Source organism: Pocillopora verrucosa, chromosome 13 (assembly GCF_036669915.1).
Source record: "Pocillopora verrucosa isolate sample1 chromosome 13, ASM3666991v2, whole genome shotgun sequence".
In the NCBI taxonomy this organism is placed as follows: domain Eukaryota; kingdom Metazoa; phylum Cnidaria; class Anthozoa; order Scleractinia; family Pocilloporidae; genus Pocillopora; species Pocillopora verrucosa.
Window position 1 is genome coordinate 14,574,480 of NC_089324.1, and position 17,396 is coordinate 14,591,875.

Here is a 17,396-nt window from a genome sequence, read left to right on the forward strand (position 1 = left end):
CTTCTTTGCCTTGTTGAAAAGATGAACGGTTACCGGCAGAAAAATACACGCACGCTATATGGTATTAATGAGAGGTTACAAATGAGTCTAAAGTGCAAACAGGTTTCTATTCAGGGATGAATTGCCGAAGCAGTTTCCCAGCAGGGTTAATTGTTACGGTGTGGTTATAGGCGGGAAGCTATCTGCAGAGCGTACCACGCACAACGGAAGGCATTAAGGACTCTTACGCTGCCTTTTAAGTTCTTCCTTATAACCCGCGTTTATAAAAAAAAAACTGGAATACTACAGGCACCCTGATTGCTCGGTTAACCCGTTGAAAAATTGAAATACCGCGGCATATCATATCATATCATATAAAAGCAATGGACCACACTCTCTTTCAGTTTACCGGCGTAAAAACTCACTTGGGCTTTTGGAGAAGTAAAGAAAAGATTGCTCATTACTCGCTTTCGGCTCGTGATTATTAATCTTTTTTCGTGTTTTCTAAACGTCCCGCATGGGATACTGCACCAGCAAACCGATATAGTGCAGGCTATTAATACTGCTTAGCTCAACCACTCCTGCTATAATTTCTTTAGTCTTCCTCTTACTGTTAATTTACCTCAGTTACTTATCTTGTCTTTCATCGCTCGGAATGACTGACTTTGACCCTCCCTCTCATTTCAACTACTAACTCTTCAGTAAAAGCTTTTATATACACTAACGGAAGGCATGAATGAGTATGCAGCCAACTGACATTGGAAGATTAAACATTTGTTATCAGAACGTTAACCCGTACAACTTCACTAGATTATCCCGAATTAGTAACAACACACTCAAGGCTTCCGATCAAACCATCGATCTTTGAATGCGAAGCCAAAACAAGAACATCGATGTAGATCCAAGGCAAGGTCAGTAGACAAAAAGTACGCCCACCAAAGGAAATTGTCTTTAAACGTAGTAATCAAGTGGCAACAGCCAAAAACAAACCATGTAAAGGAAAAAAACTGTGGCTTTGCAGGATCTTGAGTCATCGACTTATGACGCAGTTTGGAAAGCACTCACGAAGTCAGAGTTGCTATTAGCTACGCCTCAAGCGACTCTAAGTCATCTTCCTTGATTTCTAAACTTCTCATACCGGTGATTTGTATCTCAATGAACACGCACAATAACGTATGAACTAACTGTTAGATATGATATACAGGTATCCTCGCAAAATTTTTGGTGCCTTATCGCCCGATCGACAAATTTTGTCAGATAAATAAAGAGAGATAAGAGTCCTCGGTCCACCGTCTAGCAAGCAAAATTTTAACAATTATTATATTCACAATATAAAATTTGGTATAGAATCATCTCATCAAGACTTATTTTAGATGACTTTGTTTAAACCCATTTTTCAAGTGCGCACATCATGTGGTAAATATTTGGGTTTTCTTCCCTAGCACCTAAATTGTTCTTCAACTCAGTCAGCTGAGGTTAATTATTTTTTTTCTTTTTCCTCCTTATATTTTCTGTTGTTTTATTCCTGATCGAATGACGCTTTCACATTTGATAGAGATGGCCAATTTGTAATTTGGAAAATTATATACTCAAAGGTAATTGAGTAGAATTATGTGATCTTAATAAATGACATATTCCTTGTATTCTTTTAAGAAAAAAGAAGAAGAAGAAAATGAAGAAACATGCACTTTCAAAGGGCGCAAATTCTATCGAAACGTTTCGAAAGTTCCAAGACGATGCTCTGTTCTGCACGACTTGCAGACCTATAAACCAACACTTCATCACAGCCTCGTCTTGAGTTTGAGAGTCCCTTGAGTAAGAGCACCAGCCAATGAGAAAGCTGCGCTCGAAGTTCAAGTCTACGCTTTGACTGTTCGCGTAGGATGCCATTTTAATTTTGTGAGCTACAGCAGAAATTTTCACCATTAATCTGGTAAGTTTTGCGTCAAAACGACGCTCATTCTTTCCAGTGTACTTCGTTTCTTCTTAATTAAAATCTTATACAAGTTTTAGGGAGAAGAAAATGAGTTTAGACCTTTTTAAACTTTGTTTATTCATAGATAAACGGCAGTTGATTAAAGAGCTGAACGACTGATATCCTCTCATCAATCAACAAAGGCACTGCGAGGAACAAAAAGGAAAGCCATGCCGTCTAAACTTACAGACTATGATATTCTTGGAGAAATAGGCTCTGGTTCATACGGAACGTGTAAAAAGATACGCCGACGAAGCGATAAAAAGGTAATATTTCTTCTAAAGGTATCTTCTCTTCCACGTTTTGTATACAATTAGAACTGAAATTTTGATACACTGCCAAAGAATTTGAGGTAGCTTTTCTCCAGTTAGATTGTGATTCGGCTCATAATCTTTCTTGAATCCGGCTAATGGAAATAACGATTTGCTAAAGTCTTGAATGCGAAACTTGTGCCCAGAACACTTGTTTGAATAGCACGGTTATCTTCAAACATGCACTAGTCTAGCAACTCTCAGTTTTTACAACCATCATTAACGTTTGCACTAAACATCTTTTGTATTTTTTTTTTAGATTCTCGTTTGGAAAGAACTTGATTATGGAAAAATGACAGAAATTGAGAAACAAATGCTAGTTTCAGAAGTGAATCTTCTTCGAGAGTTGAAGCATCCACACATAGTTCGTTATTATGATAGAATTCTTGATCGCTCCACCACAACTATTTACATCATAATGGAGTTTTGTGAGGGAGGTGACTTAGGAGCCTTAATAGCCAAACATAGAAAGGAAAAGTGAGTGATAATCTTGATTTTATTAGTTTCCTACTCCCAGAAATGTGTAAATGTTCAACGTCTCCTCATGGCATTCATAAACATCTTTGAAATATAACTGGTTAGCCCTTTAACTCCTGAGATCTGATTGTTAATTCTCCCCTCTAGCTGCTACACATTTCTTGTATATTACTTACAAGAATTTGGTTGATTAATGTATGGATATTGTAGGGAGAAGTTATATGTTAATCACGTCTAGAAGTAAAAGGGTTTCAGATAACTATCAACTTTTAAACAGAAAATCAGGAAATGCATAAAATTTCAGAGATTGGAGAATTCTCTGGCCTCTACACAGGATTCTCCAGTTTTATTTAGGTGGCTTGAGCTATAGTTTACTCAGACATGGGGAAAAACTGTACACTTTTCTCTTACTGGTACTACACTCCCATAAGAAAACCTTGCAAATTTTTTTACCATTCACAGAAAGAACTAACATACGAGGTCAGGAATTAACTTGACACAAGATTTAAAGAACTTAATTGTACATACTTATTTTAAGGAATCTTTGCATTTCAGAATAAGCAAAAGCTACAGTAGCTACCCAGTGCCCACTGGGATATAAATATTTGTCTGGAGATTGAAAATTAGCAATAGAGATGAGATGAATATAAGTTTTTTTTGTCATGTATTTAGGAGACTTATTGAAGAAGAATTCATTATTAAGATCATGTATCAGCTGGTTGAGGCTCTTAAGGAATGCCATCGCAGAAAGAATGGTGCTCATGTCTTACATAGAGATCTTAAGCCAGCCAATGTTTTCCTGGATGGTAACAATGATGTGAAACTGGGAGATTTTGGACTAGCAAGAGTACTTCAACATGACACAAGCTTTGCAAAAACATTTGTAGGGACACCATACTACATGTCACCAGTGAGTTGTTAACCACCTCTTTTTTTTGTATTAATTTATAACCATAGAGCTAATTGATTTTTCTATCTAATTAGAAAGGTGTGTGTAAGTAAAGTTACCAGAAAAGTGCATTTAAATTTGTTGTGCGTTGGAAAAAAAAGCAGTTTGGCACTGAGTAAAAATATTATGTACTCCACTCTCCATAGGGGTGCATTACAATCATTCAATATGTAGTGTTCTTTACAAATGTTAAAACTTTACAGTCTTGTGAATGCTGTTTCTCTTGACAGAGCCTCATTTATGTTTTCTTTATCAGGAGCAAGTCAACAAGCAAAGTTATAATGAAAAATCAGACATATGGTCACTTGGATGTCTGGTCTACGAACTTTGTGCCTTGTCACCTCCCTTTACTGCTATGAATCAGAGGAGTCTGGAGGCAAAGATAAGAGTAGGAAAGTTCCGCCCAATCCCTGAACAGTACTCGCAAGAGTTGAGTGAAACTGTCAACTCCATGCTGAGAGTAAATGTAAGAATGCTTCTAGTTGGTTTGTCACACAGTAATGATACATTTTCTGTGAAATTATCAACAAAATGCTTGACAAGATTTATTTTAATTTAATGAATCTGGATATGCTCATACAGTATGATTATCCTAATGTACAATCTACAGGAGGATCGCCGACCATCAATAGACAAACTTCTTTGCAGTCCACTTTTTCAGAGATTTCACCGAGAACCAGAGCCAGAGTAAGTGTCTTTTTACTCAACAATGACCATCCTCTAATATAAGGTTCACCCATCCAGGTACTTTGTTCATCTCCATTAACACTTGATTATGCAAACAGTCTCAATTAACTTTGTTGTTAAGCATTTATTATTTTTGTGTTCATGTCTTCAGTGTACTTGTTACCAAAAGTCTATTTTTGAAAGTAAACATAAGTATGATCAGTATTTACAGGAGAGAAAATGAAAGGTGCTACACAGTTTAATTTATTTGCTTTTTACATTGTCTGTTATTTTATTTCAGAAATGATGGGAAGAAAAATGATTTTGAGTTTTGCAGGAGATGGGAAAAACAACTGGCGGAGAAGCAAAAAGAGTTGGAAAGTATGTTGACTTCATAAAGTATCTAAGAGAATTTTTAAATTTTTATTCATTACCATTCATTTATTGTAAGATATCAAATGCTGTCATTGTATTTTAATGAAGTCAAACTAAAAGGTTTTTTTTTCCACCATGTAACCATGCCTAGGAAGGGAAAAAATGCTTCAAGATAAAGAAAGATCTTTGAGTGAAAGAGAAGAAAAAGTAACAAGGTATGATGTAGAGACAGCATCTGAACTGGCATTACAATGTTAGTCTTAGGCATAGCCATTATACAATTCCTTTTTCATATGAGTTCTGCCAGCTGGGTAGGCGAGGATAATCACTGTTCAAGTTGGAAAACTGAATTGTAAAGCAATGTGCATTTATTATGTAATTTGATTTTGTTACATTTTCTTCAAAAGACCAAGGCTGGGTTGTTCATTTTGCTGGTTGGATGCTGTAAAAAAGGATAGAGGAAATCATACCAAAACATTTTTGGAAAAAATAGGGAATAAAGAAACCCAGATTAAACAAAGATCTGACCTTAGTTTTGCACTTAAATCTGCCTTTAAACACTGAGCCCAGAGAAATATCTCAGCAGCTTTGATGATGAAGTTACATTTGTTGACTGTGTATTACTTACTTACAGTACTCAAAACTTGGTGGGGCCCAAAATTCATTTTCAGTGGATGATTTTATCAGAAATTATTTTCAAAACTTATGATCTTCCTCCTTCTTATTCCACAGAGCTGAAACTACTCAGCGTTTTCTAGGCTTGCAAGCAGCAGTACCTCATATTCCAAAAAGGCCATATTTGTATGGCAACTTAGCCATGGATAAAGAGAATGATGTCGTAAATGTAAAGAGAAAATTTACCCCTTTTGATCCTGAAAACAGAGGCAGACTATTCAAAGATGCCACAGGAGACTACTTTGGCTTTGATCGACAAGTACCTGAGTTGGGATTTAGACATCCTAATATTCCATTTGGAAATGTTAGAACCACAAGATTGTTGTCTGATTACAGGTGAAGATTACAGTGCCATAATACAAATGTGAAAGTTGTAACTCAGGAACTTGATCCTGCTCGTTCACTTAAAATATAAACTAAGCATTCAAGACATTTTTTGTTACTGCCAGTTATGGGGAAAACTGTCACTCTAGCATTCCACGGTGTATTAGATAAAATTGTAAATAATTAGAAGCTATAATTTTTGTTGTTAGTTATTTTTATTTCTATGCTTTTTTGTTCATATTTCTATGTAAGATACTGTAAATATTTACTTTGGAAATAAAAATTGAATTATTTTCTGTAAGCCTACATGTGTCATGCTGTGTATTGGGAGTTGGAATTTAAGTCAGTTCTATTACAGGCAATGTCCTGGCAGGTTCACAAACAGTGGTCACTAATTCTGAGAAGCTTTTATTTTCATTTTCCCAAATGATTCACAAATGAATAAAACGTCATGTATGTGTTAGATAATGTAATAAATAATACAAGTACTTTTTATACACAATGATGACTTGTGATCATGCAACTTTACACCAAATCATATGACTTTGATAGCAATGTTCATGTTAGTTTGTACAGTAATTTACAGAGCGATTTTAGCTCAACACTCATCAGAATGTCATAAAAATTTACATGTGTATATCATTCCCTCTTTATGAATCAATATTCATGCATCTCTTTGCCTCAAGATCCCTCTATGAACCCTCAAGCTTATCCACAATATAAATTGGATTTTAAATATAATGCAGTGTTCTTGAGAAGCACTTAAGGCCACTGCTTTTGCTGGTCACTCATTTCATCAGTGCCTGTTAATCTGATAAGACTTAGTGGTAGAATGTTTGTCTTGATCTGGAATGAAGTTAAACCCTTACTGACAAGAGCTGTTTTATGGCTGGTTATTTAAAATCTCTGGACAACACTAGTGACACTTCTCCTAAAATCTCGTTAGGTAATGGTAATCTTGGTTCAAAATGAATTTTTCCCATAATAACTTGATGCAAAACACACAGTTAACTAGTGTGCTACTAAAAGCACCTTAAATAACATCAATATCTTTGTTCAACTTTTTGCACAAAGTTTTGTATCTAAAATCGAATTTTAAACACTCTTGAAGTTGTCTTAAATAAAACTCTTTATATAAATGTTTTGATGGCTTGCATGTCAGCCAGATTCTCCCTTTTTTATTCCCTCATGCTGTAAAGTAATTAGGTTGTTTCACTGACAATATTATTGAGGGCCCTCCTGACCTGAAGTATTTTTAAAAGACAGAAAGCTTTTCTCCATCTGATGAATCACACAGAAGTCCCTAGGATTGTTCAAGTCCGGAAACTCTCCACTCTGGGTTGTATCCTTTCAAACCTAAGTTGCAAAAAAAAATTAGTAATGCATGATGAATTTAAATTTATACAAACTAAGTGATATTTGAAAAAAAAGTGATGTTACAAATTACTCCTCAATCAAAATGGTTACCATCAGTAAACTTACTTGCTAAGTTTGAACATAGGTTTGTCACTATCAGATGCATTGTTTGGTTTCCTGGAAACAAAATGAATTCATTATTAATGATAAGACAATGAGTAATACTTTTGATGACTGTCCCATGTCACCAAATCACAGCAAGTGTAAACAGTTTAATTTTTTACTAAGGTGTAGTGTTGTAAATTAAGCAGTTTATGAGCCTACCTTATAGCTTTATTGTGTTGTTTCTCTCGCTTATCTTCGACTTCCTCTTGTTGTTTCTACAGAGATAAAAAATATTAACTAAGTACTATATTTGATACTACTGATGACTATTATTAGTTATTAACTACTACTTACCAACATGGAGGTGGCCTGGGATGGATATCTACAAGGCCACTAAGCAGCAAGGTACCGATAAATATATACTGTTCGCCACTAACTCTGAGGTGAATATTTGTTTCTGATGAGGTATATACTTAAACAGTGAGACAATATGGCACAAAAGTCACTTATTCCTGTGAAAATTACAATGTTTTTGGATACAAATCCAGTGCAAGTTGCTTGAAGGTGAATAGAAACACTGTTTTGGTATGTACTAAATCCAGTAAAAGAATCCTAGCTTAATTACTTTAAAAAAAGTAACCACATTAGTAGTAAAATTTAAAAGTAACAGTTTTTTCCACTAGAATCACTTTACCAACTAGTGCATTTTTGGACAAAAATATTTTTAATTTTCAACCCTTTACACCAAGACATCAGTATGCATACTCTCTATGCACATTTTTCTTTTTAAATTTGCTTAGGTTCCGACAGGAAGAATTTGTTTAACATTCAAGAGCTTCTTTGGGGTCAACCTGACTAAATCATTTGTTGTTTGGTTACCCAGAGTTGTACGTACAAACTAAACAACAGCCATTTAATTGCCAGAGGAAATAGATCTTTTGGGAGGGTTTTATAAGGAGACAACTCCCAATTCAACTGACCTTTTTTTCTCCTTTTTCTTCCTTTGTCTTTTGTTTCTGTTCTTGCAACCAGTCTCTTTGGTAACCCATGGACATCAAATGCTTAAAATCGACCTGTTCATTTTCACTAAAAATATAATATATAGCTCATTTCAATTGATTTTTTATAAAAATAAAAATACCAAGGTAACTAAAATTATGGTTTATTAGAGAAGAAGAAAATATGATAAGAAGAAAACTGCATGAAGTACATTAACCAATTTCACCCCAACATCCATATGCATATTCTCCATACTGTTCTCTATACATTTTCTGAGGTGCTGACTAGGAGAATTTGTTTAACAATCAAGGGCTTCTTTAAATGGTGATCATTTCCTTTATTCTTGTTACCTTAACCCTTTAACTCCCAGAAATGATGAACATGTAACTTCTCCCTATAATATCCACACATTATCCTGCAAACTTGTAATGTGAATTCTCAAAGTTATCAGATAAAAGCTGTTTTCTAGATCTGAGACCAAATTCTTGTAAGGTACAGTATGTACAATGGAATGTATAACAGCAAGAGGTGAGAATCAACAATCAGACCTTGAGAGTTATGAGTTAATGTTTGATTCTGGGATGATGTTGCTAAGAAAATATTAGATGCTAGTCACTCCTTAGGACACAGAGGATTAAAATATCAATGGACAACAAGCTGCTGGGTTAGGTTTTGCTCTCAGATTAGATTGTTAGTTAGGAAAGTGATGAGTTTTCCTGTCTGGTGTAGGTCATTTGGGAATAATCCATTTTGCCACAGTATTAAATTTCACTTACATTTTTGGTAACCTTGCATGTCTTCCTTGAGCCTGAGGTGCAATTCTTTGTGCTGCCTTCAATTCTTCATACCTTTTATCCACCTTGTGAATCTTCTTCAAAGGAGGAAGTCTAACATTGTTGGGATTTTGTTTTGCATCTTTAGAGTCCCTGCAATGGAAACATCATTTATCTTTAACCTTTTTACAGTAACATCAGTATTCATATTTTTGTACACTTCTTTATACATTTCCTTTGGTACTGACGCGGAGAATTCTATAATAATCAGAGCTTTTTAGGTTGGTGATCATTTCCTTTATTCTCATGATCTAAAAGAATGATTCAGCAGTATTATTGTTGAGAGAATTTTTAGGCTGGTCACTTCTAGGTTTTGAAGGGTTAAACATTTTCTTTGAAATATTCATGGTAAATGTTGACTATGAGAATTCTTACCGTTGCCATTTTGAAAGATTATCAAATCCCATTATTGGTCGTTTGGATCGATAAGAACCTGTCACAATCTCATCATCTGCTGGCACATCATGGACGTGAACATACCATTCTGGGAGGACTTGATATCTGAAAAGACAACACATTGAGTTGGTTTACTGCATGTTCACCTGACCACTTGCTGAAAGACTTGTAAAAGTAAATATTTTACACTTGTCCCATGAAAGAATGTTCAAAATATATTGTTCCTGGATTCAAGGACTCCAACTGATTAATTGATGCAACATTAAGATTCATACGCTCCACACTGATCTCTCTACATTTTCTACAGTAATGACAAGGAGAGTTTGTTTGAAAATCATGAGCTCCTTGAATTGGTGATAATTTCTGTTATTCTCATGACCTCTACATTTGATTCAAAGGTGATACTGTAAGGAGAAATTAGAAGCCAGTCACTTATAGGGGGTTAAGGTATTGGTTGAATCTTGAAGTTTGCATAGTATTGAGGGATTCATTGATGGAACTAATAAGCTAACCATCTGATGAAGGGCTAACACTTGAGATGTCAGTTTATGGTGGCCAATTTACACTATCAACTCAAGTTCTCTTATTATACATTTGTTGACATGTTGCACAAATACCTGTATGTGTCTATGCTTACCCTTGCTTTTTCTCTTTATTTTCCTCCTCATTTTGAACTACAAATTCATGACTAGATTCATCCACTTCTTCTTCTGGATGTTCATGATCAAACCATTCCACTCGTGGGTAAGGAACTGGTTCCTCAGCCTTCACTTGTGGGCTGCGGAATGTCAACAAATTCTTTCGCCCTCCTCCTTTAGCAAGCTTTATATACTTTGAGTCTGTGTCCCTTATCCACTTCCTTCTGAAATGTCTATCATCACCCTCGGGGTTGGCCAACTCATCAGGGAGTCCCCCTATCCCAGGGATCTGTGATGCAGCAGGAGCAGGTTTTGCAGGTTGTACCACTCTCTTACTAGGAGCATGGTAGTACCAGTCTGAGAAGAAAGGAGAGGATAATTTCATTGTCAGATTATCAACTTTCAAGATGGAAGATACGTTCCTCAATTTGTCAATGGTTATAACTAAGCATGTTCATAACATCTTTGAAATTCTCAAGATAAAGTCCACAGAGTACACCAGCGAGTAGACATGTTTACAGGTGTACTCATTACATAATTGTGGTTGGGACAGCTCATGCATTTTATCTGAATCAGGTGTGCAGTTTTAAGAAGCTAAGTGCCCACATGTCCCGCATCCAGACAGATTTTTAGTAGGTTAGAGATGTTCCCTAATTGTCAAAAATCCAGAAATTCTAGGGTATGCACAAGCTCAGAAAATTCATCCACTTCAAAAAATATACAATAGGTGTGTTTGGAAATCGCCTTAAATTTCTAAACAAAAATCTGACACTTTAAGAAGTTTAATGGGATCTCTCTGGGGAAACTGCAAAAATTTCTGACCACCGGACACGGAGTACTCAAAAACCTCTCCGGCTGCCACATACAACGTTTTAGAAGCCGTTATAACTAATGATCTTTATATCAAAACCATTAGCTATATATTTTCCAGTTTCCTTTATACAGTCACTTACTAATAAGTAGAAACTATGGGGAAAAAAAACGGGCTTAAGTTGACTTCGTTTACAAATGTCCAAGGAACCACAGATTTTCAGCTGGTTTGATCCGTTGAAAAAACGGGATGTAGAAACACTTTGATGGCTCGTACAGAAACATTTTGTGTTTTAGAGAGACTTGGATGCATATAAATCGATTTGAGTGCTGATTAGACTTAAAAATACCAAGACTCAAGCTTCAACACCGTTTTTTAGTGCTACAGTTGTTCTTCAAAAATATGGCGTCCTTGATTCACGCGAAGTACGTGCAATCATTTGTCACAAATTGCCGGTTTCATTTTCAAGGAAGAATCTAAGCAACAGCCCTAAACCTCTTACCTTGGGTTGAAATGTTTGGATTAGGCATTTACGTTCTGTTTCTACTTGTGTCTTTGATAACCTGTCTTCACTACCATCAATGTTTCTAAACTGTTGAGCACAGTTGTTGAACAAAGCGCCTTTGCCGAGAGTGTTTTTTTGTTTCTATGGTAACAGAATTATGAACAGACATTGCGTGACTAATGCGTCACACACCGTCCCATGTTGACTAACGGAATAATATTGTCAACCAGTTTTCAAATATGTTTTAGAGGACTCAAATAGCTCTCCCAGCCAAGTTTATACATCTTGTAAATGAGGTTTGAAAACGCGTTGAATGATTAAATCTACCAACTTGCGTGGACACGGTACAACTTTTCTTTCATTTTTTTGGTTGTTTTTTCAATCGTTTGTATTTCCTGGGTCTTCATTGATTATCTTCGTTTACGGAAAAGATGAGTAGTCATATGAAAGAAAGAACAGGAGGCCGAAGAAAGTGTTTACCTCTCTCTCGCAAGGCCAAGTATGAGTTTCAAAATGCGAAGGTCCGTCGATTTGAGGTATCAATTAATAGCGACTATTCACAGTTTAAGAAAAGGAAGAAGCAGCCCTATATTAAAATTGCAGCGAATGTTTTAGAGAGAATCATCAACATATTAGTCCAACTTCCGCCACTGGACACTTCCCATTTACGTACACGACATTAATGTCTACGCCTCAAGAGTGTAGTATATGTTGGGCTGCTTGTGAGAAATATTATAGCACAGCTGTTGTTTTTTTTTGGGGGGGGGGGAGGGGGTGGAGTGTGCATGTTAAAACGACTGAGAGGTGTCTTTCTTTTGAATCCAGTTTGAGAGAATGTTACACTGCTTACTCCGTTTCTACTTGCATGCATGTACTCCATGTGTATGTACTCCACGTGTTGACATGCATGTGTGTGTCAATGCAGTACTTCGTGTGCGCTTGCATGCATGGAATATGTTTATTGCGCGAGTACTCATGATGACTGGCAAGAATTTGATGATAGGTAGTTGGCAAGAGTTTGCAAAAATTTGACCTTGATGACTGACGGTGTCAGCTATTTAAGAAGATTTGTCTGGACCTGATCACCCAAATGGTGGAATGGGAAAAATATATTTATTTTCCTATGAACTAAATATTACAAAACTGATTATTTGTTGTCCTGATGCATTGTTCGAATCAAGCGCATATCTTGCCTGCGTGAGGTTTGAGGAAAGTTTACCTTTAACTTTTGATGAAAGGATTAAATCATGACACGCAGCAAACAATATCTCTGTTTATACAGACCCCTGATAATACAATGCTTTCTTGTTTAAGTCAACATACCAAGAGACTTAGTCCCTTCATTGACTCTTTCTCTATACTGTAGGTTTTAATGTTAAATTAAATGAAGTAGTTTCTCCTAATCCAGCTCTAAGTCACGAAAAAAAGACCTTTTGTCATTCTAACACTTTGAGGTCTGTTTTGTCCATCTCAAACCAAAATCCCTCCTAATTACAACCTTGGGATCTATGAATAAATACCTTAAAGGCTGGTTTTTTTTTTTTTTTTTTTTTTTTTTTTCATCAAAACTTCCCTTTGGTGGTCTGATTCTTGCCATAACATTTCTTTTATTTGCATTGATAGCGCTTATCCAATCGCAATCGGTTTGTGCTTCTTGACAGCAAAAGGTCAGGGCACGAAATTTCTTATCCAAATTGGTTAATGACGCGACAAAACTCAGAAACTAAATTTAGACGAGGTAAAAGACGCACAAAAAGGTTACATGGGCCATGCCAACAAATAGTCTCAGACACTCAATCACATTTGCATCAATCCTGCACGCAATCGAAGTTTTATACTTTTTTCTACTTCCTCGAGCGGAATGAAGTCTCTTCACTTCCTTTTGCTCTTTGCCTTGGTTGAAACTTCCCCTATTCCTGAATTAACATCGGTGAGTTAACGTAAGCACATTGTCACATAAAATAGTCTCGTTACTCACTCATACGTACGTGTTCATGTTGTCAATGGATAGACGCCGTGGCCTCATTAGCAGCTGACCCGGCTCTGCACGATTCAGTTGCAGTGAGCAATTTGGCGATTTGAAGCTTAGACAGGGTTCCTAACGTACGTTATTATTGGAAGAATATTTTAAAACTTCAATGGACTGCGTAGCTTCGAAAGCTCATGTTGCACAAAGGAGCTAGATTGCGGAACAAGTGATTTTTTCTTTTCCTTTCTGTTTGTTTGTCATTTTTGTTGTTGTTGTTGTTATTGTTGTTCTGCGTTTTAAGGCGAGTGGGGCAATGTTCTGGGAACGCATCAGGCGTAAATCACGTGCTGGAAAAAAAAAACGAAACATACGCATTAAAATGAGAGAGGTTCTTCTACTCGCGTTTCACTAAAACGCAAGTAGAACTTCCTGTTTATCTAACGTTTGCCTCTGCGTGACTTCAAAACGTGCCAGCGGAGCTAAGAATGCAGTGCGCAGCGAGAAGAATGAGGAGGACTTTTACCCATGGGAAATGATCTGTGCGACTGTTACATCACGTACCTTCGCTTTCGCTGAAATCGTTCAAAACTGATTAAATATTACCTTCGGCCGACCAAGCTAATAAAATCTTGAACTATACGCTAAATGAGTCCTCTTTAATAGCGCTTTGGAGAGGGCATTTCTTCGGCCGCGAATAATATCGAGGCTTTCAGAAGTGCTAGCTGGCGTGAGGTCAGCAAGCGGACTTGCACCGATCATTATTAGTCGCCAACAGATTAATCGTTTCACATACGAGGGCTTTTTTGCTTACGTTTGAAACGTTGGTCTCTCGCATGCAATAATATAGCCAAAAAGTTTTGAAGTATTGATTACTGGTCGAGAAAACCTCTAAAGAAAACATTTCGCATTACTTTTTGTTTTATTTTACACAGCCGCTTCTTCCCAAATCTTGCCTGGATTATTTACAACAAGGGATGACTCAGAATGGTTTCTATGTCCTAGTTGATAACCAAGGCCAACCATACATGACTTACTGTGATCTGTCATACGAGCCGGGCTCCGCGTGGACCCTAGTAATGTCTTGGCAGACTGCGAAATTCCGGGATTTGCCTTATTTCAAAACCAAACTGTTCACAGAAGATGCTCCAATCAACGCAGGTAGTCCAAACTGGTTTATTTACCGCGAGACACTTGCAAGAATGAAATCCATCCGTAGTCAATCCACGCACTGGCGAGCAACGTGCAATATCAACAACCTAAAAGCGATCGATTTCGAAGATTACCTTCGGGGAAAGCTCAAAGACTTGGATATCTTAACGTGGCAGGGTGGGCGAACTTGTTTTTCCATAGATTATGTGAACATTCGCGGAAAAGCTGCGGGCACTGGCACTACCATGGCATTCTGGCAGGTTCCTAATAAGTATATTCTCCACACAGACAGCACAAATACCGGATGTGAATTTTATTATGAAGCGAATCCAATTGTGGACTTTTTCGGTTTCTACGGAGATGGACTTAGCCCTAAATTCCGCTGCAGTGCAGAGCCTGAGGCCACTACTCAATGGTGGTTTGGTGGTTATCTCTCAAAAGAGCCATTTTTTCAAAACAGTTCTCAACCAGTAGGCGCATAAAAAAAAAGAGTTTAATCCAGATAAACGTCATAAGATCCGATAGCGAATTCTTTCTTTCGGCTTCCATACATTTAATTAGTAACAAATTAGTAGAATATGGTGTAATATTCCGAGAACACCATTTAGCAGATGAGTTTGTCGTTTCTCGTGATCTATTATATGCGCTAAACTGCGAGCATTTCCTCCTTTCGGCGAAGTCCGTCGGGGGAGTAAAAAAACCAATGCAAAAAAAAGAAGTTGATGACAGCACACCGCGCGGAACTGTGGATGTAAAGCGTCAAAAAATGACATTAACTTTTCATGCACCTAAACCCAGAGTTCTGCGCGGCGCGATAGCATCACTGTTATTTTTCTTGACTCGCGCGACGGACTTCGTCATAAATTATAGACCGCTCGTAGTCTTCCTATTTTCAAGTTATTATTTTAGAATATTATGACGAAGTTAATTACATTTTTCGCTTGATGTTACTTTATATATACTGATGTGGCTCACAGTATTACTGATGGCAAATAGAGTTTCGAGATGGATGACAGAGCTGGCAATAGCTTGGTCATTTTGCAAATTGTCATTTATCACGGGCTTTTAGATTTTAATCAAGTAGCATGGCACAAGTCTTTTAGTCATCGCTGTCGGCCAAGAAACGAATGAGGTCGATTTTAGAAAAAATTTTATGACCTGATAAGCGTCAGACCAATTTTTCTGTTAATTAACCCGATGTGATTGGTTAGTTTCTCTGTTGTTTTTATTCCTTTTGCACTTTTAAGTTGCTGTGTTCAAATATATCCAATTTGTCTCACGAGTAATTAACTTGTGAGTGAATAAAGCGGGTAAGTTTCTAAAGAAACTGTGGTGCTGAGTCGATGGGAGAGTATAACAGGGCAATTTAGTATTGTTAATAACTGAGTCGATAACGTAAATTGGCCACCGTAAAGAGTTTAAATGCTGACGTTTCGAGCTTTAGCCCTTCGTTAGTGTGATGGATTGCGATAGACAGATAGCGGCTTGTAACTGTGGTGAATTGGAGCAGCTATAGTCAATCAATAAATAATTACGATCGTTTCACATTTAGCTACCACTTAGGAAACGATTAATTTTTTAATCTCAACGAGTACTCAGTACATAGAACAGTTTTTCGTTTTTTTCTGTTTTCTTTTTCTTAATTTTACTATTTAGTATAATAGTCAACAACTGAATCATCGGATGGAAATGATATTAGTCAGTAAAGTCTTGTAGGTCGCAACTTTTTTCTCACCGTTAATTTGGAAGTGTGACTACAGAAAACCTCGTCATGTGGACTTAAAGGAAAGTCTTTTTCAAAAAGAAATTCTAAGGTTTTAATTACTACGTCGTCGTATCGAAATCTAGTCAAGCCAAGAATTCTAGATATAACAGAAAATGACACACTTCTTAAGTGGAAAGATCGCAAAATATTTCGGTCGACCCTGTAAGAAAATTATCTTAGTCAGTGAGAGTCCGTGAGATCTTTCTTCCTTTAAAAATTGTTGAACCCATGCCGCCTGAGTCATCGCGGGCAAAGGAATAGGACTGGGGTTTAGACTTTCACAGTTGAAACAGTAACGAATCTCTATTTCAACTAACTATTATTGAAAGCTGTTTGTTACATATCAGCGATATTTTGACAATGGAAAGGGAACTTGCCACAAGTTCGTTTTGTTATTCGGTGTTCTTATTTCCTTCCTATTAGAACAAACATGTTACTTTTTATCCCGGGCCGTATATTAGACATATATTCGCTTGTTGTTTACAACTAGGTCAGACCTTGCACATTGGCAGAGCGTACTTGTGACAAACGATTTTTAATCTTCGTACACGTAAAAAAACCCTGCCCAAAATATCTGACAAAAATTAAAGGATTCTTGATGAGGACGCCTTATTTAATTTTTTTCTTCTGAAGCAAAAACCAAGACGGCGGCGTTAATTACTGAAATTCAAAAACACCTGCTGGTGTCATAAAATTCATCAAATTGTTTATTTTTCAGGGTCTTTTGCCTGGCGGGGGTAAAACTTCATACACTGATCTCGTACTGAGGTTTTGTTACAATAATGACGCAGAACCAAAAACCAAAAATAGATACAGGAAGTTTTCTCGAGACTAAACTTTCAAACCTTTGTCTCATGCTTCAGTTTAAGCTAATTTGTTGTTTCAGAATCGAAAAAAAATTGAAAGCTTACGAGGTAAAAATTTTCGTTCACAGCACCAAAGAGCGGAAGCAGCTAGTACTTACGTGGCGCCAATTTTCAACTTTAATGAAGAGCTCTCTTACTATCTCGAACAATTGAGGGCCGGGTCAGAAAATTATCTCATTTGCATGTCATCGTTGAACAACAGTTGATACTTTTGTTGCGTAATAAATAACGGATTGGTAAACAAACTAACACTTGATGCTATCTTGAGAAAAA

At 36.7% G+C, this 17,396-nt stretch overlaps 3 protein-coding genes across 3 annotated transcripts; 2 read left to right on the forward strand and 1 right to left on the reverse strand.

The window, feature by feature from the left end:
* Positions 1 to 1,846: 1,846 nt before the first annotated feature.
* On the forward strand, positions 1,847 to 6,032 carry LOC131770798 (serine/threonine-protein kinase Nek2). Its single transcript, XM_059086525.2, has 9 exons — positions 1,847 to 1,912; positions 2,040 to 2,220; positions 2,525 to 2,742; positions 3,415 to 3,652; positions 3,948 to 4,157; positions 4,302 to 4,378; positions 4,659 to 4,738; positions 4,884 to 4,947; positions 5,465 to 6,032. Exons 2-9 carry the CDS (start codon positions 2,125 to 2,127, stop codon positions 5,745 to 5,747), a joined length of 1,266 nt encoding a protein of 421 aa, XP_058942508.1. The 5' UTR covers positions 1,847 to 1,912; positions 2,040 to 2,124; the 3' UTR covers positions 5,748 to 6,032.
* A 75-nt stretch (positions 6,033 to 6,107) lies between these two features.
* On the reverse strand, positions 6,108 to 11,494 carry LOC131770796 (uncharacterized protein C7orf57 homolog). Its single transcript, XM_059086523.2, has 8 exons — positions 11,372 to 11,494; positions 10,058 to 10,415; positions 9,400 to 9,525; positions 8,968 to 9,117; positions 8,173 to 8,278; positions 7,412 to 7,467; positions 7,214 to 7,264; positions 6,108 to 7,087 (listed from the first exon to the last, which is right to left on the reverse strand). The coding sequence occupies exons 1-8, from the start codon at positions 11,397 to 11,399 to the stop codon at positions 7,045 to 7,047; spliced, it is 918 nt and encodes a 305-aa protein (XP_058942506.2). The 5' UTR covers positions 11,400 to 11,494; the 3' UTR covers positions 6,108 to 7,044.
* Positions 11,495 to 13,168: 1,674 nt separating this feature from the next.
* Positions 13,169 to 16,189, forward strand: LOC131770816 (uncharacterized). The gene is made up of 2 exons (XM_059086544.2): positions 13,169 to 13,304; positions 14,276 to 16,189. The coding sequence occupies exons 1-2, from the start codon at positions 13,236 to 13,238 to the stop codon at positions 14,972 to 14,974; spliced, it is 768 nt and encodes a 255-aa protein (XP_058942527.2). The 5' UTR covers positions 13,169 to 13,235; the 3' UTR covers positions 14,975 to 16,189.
* Positions 16,190 to 17,396: the final 1,207 nt, after the last annotated feature.